This window comes from Theropithecus gelada, chromosome 14, assembly GCF_003255815.1.
Source record: "Theropithecus gelada isolate Dixy chromosome 14, Tgel_1.0, whole genome shotgun sequence".
NCBI classification, from domain to species: Eukaryota; Metazoa; Chordata; class Mammalia; order Primates; family Cercopithecidae; genus Theropithecus; species Theropithecus gelada.
Genome location: NC_037682.1, coordinates 62,955,059 through 62,963,260, shown reverse-complemented (window position 1 = coordinate 62,963,260; position 8,202 = coordinate 62,955,059). Strand labels below are relative to the sequence as shown.

Below are 8,202 nucleotides of genomic sequence, written 5' to 3'. Positions count from 1 at the left end.
AGTGGGGGAAAAATCTCTTCAGTATCTAATTTTGAAGAGTTGCTATTCAGTTGTCTTAAATAATTTAGGATCCTACCATCACCCCCTAATACTGTAAAGAGATTAGACTTTAGATAGCGAGGGGATTGGAGTTCAGCCTGAGCTCCAGGAAACTCACCCCCACCCCGGGAAGGTCTTTGATTTCTACCTGGTGTCTGTAGAATAGCTGCAGATACCAGGAAGGCCAGATGCAAGAAACAAGAGGGCTTGGATAGACTCAAGGGATTATGACTCAGTTAATGGGTCTGTTCCTTCTCTCTGGACCAACCCTGGCATGCCAGGAACAGCTGTACTTTAAGTTTAGATTCTGTGCTCATCCTTCTGGGACAAAGCCTGCTATTAACTTTCTATATTGAGGAAAGTGGGGAGGGCTGAGATCCCAGATGGAATTCCCTAGACACCTGAGCAGAATACTTTTAAGTGTAAGGTCTCTGAGGCATTTGTAGAGCCCCAGGCTCTTACTGACATGACCCAGCCCAGGTAAGAACATCTTATAAAGAATGATATAGAAAAAGAATAGGGGTCATAGGGAGGAGTTCCCAGCTTATAAGGATGAATGGACCTTGAGTAGTCAACTTAGCTCATACTCCTATAAGTCTAAGGCAAGACTCAGGAAAGGGATTCCCTTGGAAGGGGATTTCAAATGGGTAGAGTTTCCACAGAGCCACAAACAAAGAGTCTGATGAAGCCTCTAGTTCACTAATGCCAATACAAGACCCTTTAATATATCACCATGTTCTTTAGATGCAATATTTTATTCTTATTCAACAGAGCCAAGTACTGTGCTAGCACATGACTTCTAGTAAAATACAGGTAAGATCACCACTCTTTTAGAACTTACTCTGTTTGGGGAAAGATACATCAGAAGACAATTCAGAACTATTCAGGCAGTACAGAAATAGGGTGCTGAACCAAGAAATCAAGGCAAGGCTCACTAAAGTTGATATCTAAGCTATAGCAAGGTGAACATGTAAGGATTCACTAGGCGAGGGAGGAAGGAAGAATGTTATTTCAATATCAGGAAAGAACATGTATTATTCTCAGAAGCAAAAGGACACATTGCAGTTGGGAAACAAAAATGCAGTCTCATTGGAAGGTAGTAAGCAGGGTGAGGAATGGTAAAAGCCATGGCAGGTTATGGTGAATGTGTTTGGATGGATCACTCAGACGAGAGGTTGCTTTGCAGAATCCTTATGCTCATACCATCCCTGTACAGAAGCTGCAGTAGACTACTGTATTTAAGGTATGAGAACTGCTCCTGACAAATGAGGTATGAATTAAAGAGCTACTCTCAGTGTTAGAATCTTAGGGGAAAAGACAGGGGTCAAAAACTTATTCCAAGAGTTGATCCTCCCCATGTAGCAGCTGAAGTGCATCTCTCTAGTCAAGGATATGCTCTTCAGTTTCATGACATGTTCCCAGAAATGAATAGGAAGAGATGAAATTGAGGTATCCATCAGGGAACAGCCCCATATGTTGTCAGGTATGAGGAAGGAAAGTGAGAGAAGATAAACTCCACCTTCTCCAGAGTTTCAGGTCAGGTCCAGAGGACATCTGACGTGGCTGGAACAAGGTCTGTGATACCAGAAGCTTATTGGATTTCATGCAAAGTCACTTCCTCTTGTGTCCACAATTCACCAAGAAATTCAAATCACAGATGAGACCAATTCACACTTGGTCTCATCTGTGATTTGTGCCTGTAATTTCCTCCTACAACATGATCTCTGCACAAATCTAGAAGGCAGTCATTTGCCAGGGAAGAAGTGAAGGGATTCAAATTGCATTAGAAGGAAAGATGGACCCTGAAACAGCTTTCTCACTAATATAGGAGTAATAGCTATACTTAGGAATCATGGCAACAGAAAAATCCACGTGGTTGAGTCCTGCTAATTTTTCCATTCAAGAACTCTACATTTCTGGAGTAGAACAAAACTTTTCCACATTACAGCTTTTTTAGCAGGGCATATTCAAGCTATAAAAGCCATTTGATTAGACATAGAAGTAAAATAGAAAAGTCCCTCTTTATTGTAAATCTAAATATCAGGGAAAAGATTATCTAGCCCCTGATTGCCATGAGTTTATAGCTCTTTTGCCTTTAGGATTAGTTCTGTGACTCGTCAAGTTTCAGATTCTTGTCCTACTGAGGACGCAGTCTTGTCAAGAGATAATACTGGGTAAAAATTATATACTGCTGGATCTGGTCTGATATATTCATGAAATAACAAGTGGCATAGTCAATGGGGCAGTTGAAGGGACTATCTGCAGAGGCATGAGAAGAGTTAAGGAACTTGACAAGGGATGGGGGGGGCACGGGGACTAACAGTAAGCAGGACTACTTAGCCCAGAACTGACTGGGTAAAGCAGGGCATGGTTGCCAGAACACAGGAAGGATCACTTCAGGAGCTGGGGCCTTTGGTAGAAGACCAAGACACTGCCAAACACAGCTGGCAGGAAGGGAACTAGAGAGTAGGTTTTACCCTGGTATCTCCTGTTAGTGCCTCACATTGATTGAGCCCACCTGGAAAATAGAGGACAAGGTAGTCTGGGTGATACAGCCCATGAGTAAAATACAGCATCTAGGACATAGAACAGGGATCTGTGCAAATGAAGAACAACTCACATTCACAGGCCAGTTCCTGTGTACTCCTTTCCTTCCCAGGCCCAATGACTCAGCCTTTTTATCTTCCCTATTTGCAGTTATTGCCAACACTATGTCCACTTGTCATAATCTTTGAGAACCTTAAGATGAACCCAGCTTATGGAGAGGTTTTATGGGATAACATCAGACTTACAGCAGTCATCCCCCAAAGCACCACAGCTTCCTGGAGACAGACATTCCAGAGTCTTTTGAAGTTTGAACATTTTTGGCTTTGCATGTTAGTCTCAACAGAATAAAGAGCTAATGCTTAGTGTTACTGTCAGACCCTGCATTTTCATTTAGTTATGACAACTTCTCTAGGTCACGGCTTTAAGTTTGTTGCAAAGTGTGGTTAGTTGTATTTCACTAATGGGATAAAGCAGTTCGCCTAAGCTCTCACTGCCAAGATCTGAAGACAGATCTAGAAACGTCCTAAGCCCAGATTATTGACTATTCTGTAGTCAACCTAACTAGGCTCAAGATGTGGAGTATGAAACTTCTTATGTGCTCCTCACTTTCTTTCACATTCCTGATATATAAGGAACACATTCTGGTATGATCTTTTAGACAAAGATTAAAAAAAAAAAAAAAAAAACCCAGAGACAACACAAATTGTTTTCATGTATTTTCTTTAAATTGACATCTTTTTAGTGAGTTGCTCTGGACTCCAAGTAAGGGTGTTTCATGGCCAAACATTTGTCTTAGGCTTCATGCCATTCTGCACTGAATGTCTTTTTCCTCCCTGCTGATAACCCTGTTTCTGGAGCCTTATCTTCATATTCAGCCTTCATGAAGGGAGGAGACCCTTGCCGGTCTTTGCCTTTGGGCATCAAATACGCATAAACTGAGTTTTGGTCCGCTTTCATCTTTCAGAAATCACTTTGTTTCCACCCTCTAGAAGGTCTCATCTTTACCATACCAAGTCTCTGCCTTGTGACTTTGGCCTGCAAATTAGACATTTCAGCTCATCCAGTAGTCAATTCTGATCCCTGGCTTAAGCTTTGGTTTACCATAGAGCCTAGATAGTCCCAGGTATCTGACCCTCTGACACTTCAGTGCATCTCCTTTTCTTTCAAGGAGCTGTACACTCTAAAGCCTTCCAATATGATCTCAAGCACCGCCTCATAGCCTACCTGCAGTGGTAAAGGACCAAATAGTTATTTGCTTTAGGTAATTTCATTCACTGATGCAAGAATATCACTCCTTGAAGGTCATACTGCAAAAAGACATATTTCATTCCAAATGAGTGTTTGGCTTGTGCTTCATAAGATGTTGCGAACATTTGAGTATAATGTGACACTGACATTCTAGAATTTCTTCTAAGGATGACTTATTATCTAACATCTAGTCAGTGACCCTATTACAGGACCTTAGAGTAAAATATTGTCTTTTATTTCTAGGAAAAACATCCTGCTACATTTAGTGGTACAAGTGAGAAGGTTCTCATATAACCATGCTCACTTTTCATAATGTCTGCTCAGTACCCAGCTCCTTCCGGCTCACTGGCATCCCAGGACTGGAGTCCCTGCAAATCTGGCTCTCCATTCCCTTTGGCTCCATGTACCTGGTGGCTGTGGTGGGGAATGTGACCATCCTGGCTGTGGTAAGGGTAGAGCGCAGCCTGCACCAGCCCATGTACTTTTTCCTGTGCATGTTAGCTGCCGTTGACCTGGTTCTGTCTACTTCCACTATGCCCAAACTTCTGGGAATCTTCTGGTTTGGTGCTGGTGACATTGGCCTGGATGCCTGCTTGGGCCAAATGTTCCTTATCCACTGCTTTGCCACTGTTGAGTCAGGCATCTTCCTTGCCATGGCTTTTGATCGCTACGTGGCCATCTGCAACCCGCTACGTCATCGCATGGTGCTCACTCATACAGTGGTGGGTCGTTTGGGCCTTGCTTCCCTCCTCCGGGGCATTCTCTACATTGGACCTCTGCCTCTGATGATCCGCCTGCGGCTGCCCCTTTATAAAGCCCATGTTATCTCCCACTCCTACTGTGAGCACATGGCTATAGTTGCCCTGACATGTGGCGACAACAGGGTCAATAATGTCTATGGGCTGAGCATTGGCTTTCTGGTGTTGATCCTGGACTCAGTGGCTATTGCTGCATCCTATGTGATTATTTTCAGGGCTGTGATGGGGCTAGCCACTCCCGAGGCCAGGCTTAAAACCCTGGGGACATGCGCTTCTCACATCTGTGCCATCCTGATCTTTTATATTCCCATTGCTGTTTCTTCCCTGATTCATCGATTTGGTCACTATGTGCCTCTTCCAGTCCACACTCTACTGGCCAACTTCTATCTCCTCATTCCTCCAATCCTCAATCCCATTGTCTATGCTGTTCGCACCAAGCAGATCCGAGAGAGGCTTCTCCAAATCCCGAGGATAAAAACGAAGATTAGATGATTACTATTTTCTTCTCTCTCAAATAAGCTCAGGGGGAAGGTGTTTAAATATGGTAGACTGCTTCCCGTTGGGAACTTTACAAGCAGTTTGAGATATTAGGCACTGTGGTCTCCAACTTCTGTAGTTCCAAAGGAATTCTAAGAAAGTATACAACTCTAAGTCCTAAAGGTGGAAAATATAAAACTTATGACTAAAGGATATTTGAGCTGCAAAGAAGGTAAACCAACAATGACAGCAACAAGCTGCTAATATTTAGCATTGTATCATGTAATTCTTGAAAATATCCTGACATGAGGTATCATTTATATTTTATGAGAAAATAGGACAGAACACCCTTGCTTTATGAACTACGTACAGTTACTTAAGCTGCCTAGCTCCACGTTTGGTTGGAGTTTGTAATACATTGTAAAGTTATGTATTAATACTTTCCATTCTTTGTTTTCTGTATATCCTTTTAAGGTAAATTCTAAAAACTAAGTCATTTTAATTGAAGTTTCCTTAGCTGCAAGATGAGACTTCCTGAGTTAAGCCTCTCATAATCGAGATGCTGTTCAAGCTGCCTATAATAATGTGTTCTAGAAGGCTCACTTGTATACGCCCAGAAGATTTGGGGATACTTATGAAACAGAATGTGGCCTGAAAAAAATTGTCAGGTCAATGAAGGAAAATGAGACAAGGTTACCATGTCTCAACATTGCCTTTGTTGTATTCTCTCTGCAGGCTTGATGCATATGAGGACTCTGGAAATTAGCCTTCCCTTTCCCCCAGAAACACTCCTCAAACCCTAATCCATCTGTAGGATTCCTGCTGATAGTGTGCTACATCCTTAAAATGAATCAGCTTCAAGTTGCAAGTTATATAGTTTATAAAGACAGTGACTTTATCCTCCAGATTAAATGTTAGCTCAATGACTAGAACATAGTTAATATGAATAAAGCATTTAGTTACTATTGATAGAATTACTGACATAGTCCTCCCAACCACACTGTAAGGTAGAATTACTCCATTTTGCAGACGAAGAAATTGAGGTTCCCAGAAGTGATAGAATTGCCCAAGGTCACTTAGAGAGCAACAGTGAAACCAGGAATTTAGCCAAGTTTGTTTTCAAAGCTCAAAAGCTTCCAGCCTCTGATCCACATTTTGCTTAACTGAGGAAGGGTGCTGAAAGGTCTTTCCTGGAGGTCTGGGTTGTCATGCACTTAGTCATTAGCTACACCCATTATTTCTAAAGTCAGAAGTGTACAGATCAAAAAGCAGTCTTTTTTTTTTTTTTTGAGATGGAGTCTTGCTCTGTTGCCCAGGCTGGAGTGCAGTGGCGTGATCTTGGCTCACTGCAAGCTCCGCCTCCTGGGTTCACGCCATTCTCCTGCCTCAGCCTCCTGAGTAGCTGGGACTACAGGTACCCACCACCATGCCAGGGTAATTTTTGTGTTTTTAGTAGAGACAGGGTTTCACCATGTTAGCCAGGATGGTCTCGATCTCCTGATCTCGTGATCCACCTGCCTCAGCCTCCTAAAGTGCTGGGATTACAGGCATGAGCCACCACGCCCGGCCAGTAGTCTCTTTTACAGTGCTGTTTCCAGAGGAAGGACAAAATGTAAATCAAGGTCTGCTCACTAATTCTACAACTCCATAAAGTCAGGAAAACGTTGACTACGCTAGGCTTTAGGTAAACACCAAACTGACCAAAGTAGTCAAGTGCAAAGGAAAGAGCACCGCATGAAACCAGAGAAACTGCTTTCTAGTTTCTCTTTGGTTAGTCCAGTCCAGAGAATGGAAACCACTCCACTAATGGGACATCTGGAATGTGTGACCATTTGGGGATCCAATTACATGCATCTCTAGCTTCCATCCTATCACACCATAATGAGTAGCTTTCCCTAAACTTTCATCCGAGTTTAGAGGAATTGAGTGTTCTTCCTATGAATGGGGTAAAGACAGCATATTCTGCTGAGAATAGGCAGGGCCAGATAGAAGAGGAAGTAACTGTATAACAGAATGGTTTTTAGAGTTAACTATGTTCCCTGGCAAAGGCCCCACCCTCAAGCCTGGAAACCCACGGCCCTAAATGGGAACATGCATTCCTATATTTGCACCCAAAAGTTGCCTTTTGGCCTGCCATACCCCCCATCCTGTACCCTTATATAAACCCCAGATCCCACAAACAGATGAGATGAACAGAAGAATAGCAGAACAGCAGAGAGAAGAGAAACAGCATCTGAATACTGAAAGGAGTTTGGCTGGGGGTGGTCAGAGAAGAGATCAGCCACTGAATTGTCAAACTCTAGGAGAAGATCATCTTCCCATTCCATCCCTTTTCCAGCTCCCCACCCAGCCCACTGAGCACACCACAACACATGCTCACTTGGGGTTTGAGAGTCACAGGCTCCCATGTCTGACACTGCTGTGGGGCTGGAGCCCATGGTGCTTGCCCTGGGCTGTCTTGCACCTGCCCGTCTGTGTGTTCTCCTTCCCATAAGGAGTTTGAGCACACACAGCAGCCAAACACATGAGCCACACCCTTGTCATGTCCTGTGATGGGGGTGAGGGAACTCTTTCATATGGGGGCTTGTCTGGGATACAAAAAAGAGCAAGTTAAAATGCAGAACTTTAAAAAAAATGTCTCTTTTCCAAGACCCTGTCAACTCTTTCCTGGAGGTAAAGAGAATATTGGCTCTATTTCCCTTCATAGAGGTCTAGTCATCACATAGGACTGCCCTCTCTCTCTCTCTCTCTCTCTCTCTCACACACACACACACACACACTCACATCTCCCACCTGCCACACACACACTCACATCCCCCTCCCCTCTCATACACACACACTCACGTCCCCACCCCCCACACCCTTCCCATCTCCCCCCCCACACAACCTCTCTCTCACACACATACACCCCTCTCACGTCTCCTCCCTCTCTCTCACACACACACCTCTCACGTCTCCCCCCCCACATCTCTCACATCTCCCCTCCTCACACACACACACACCTCTCACATCTCCCCCCTCACACACACACACACACCTCTCACATCTCCTCCCTCTCTCTCTCACACACACACTCACGTCCCCCCCCCACACACCCCTCTCACATCTCCCCCCCCACACCTCTCACATCTCC

At 44.0% G+C, this 8,202-nt stretch overlaps 1 protein-coding gene across 1 annotated transcript; it reads left to right on the top strand.

Moving 5' to 3' along the window:
- The first annotated feature begins 4,130 nt into the window (after positions 1-4,130).
- On the top strand, positions 4,131-5,084 carry LOC112607182 (olfactory receptor 52M1). Its single transcript, XM_025358288.1, has one exon. The coding sequence runs from the start codon at positions 4,131-4,133 to the stop codon at positions 5,082-5,084; it is 954 nt and encodes a 317-aa protein (XP_025214073.1).
- The last annotated feature ends 3,118 nt before the right edge of the window (positions 5,085-8,202 follow it).

Bases quoted from the DNA above. Each gene is read 5' to 3' on its own strand.
- LOC112607182 (XM_025358288.1), top strand. From the start codon at position 4,131: ATGCTCACTTTTCATAATGTCTGCTCAGTACCCAGCTCCTTCCGGCTC.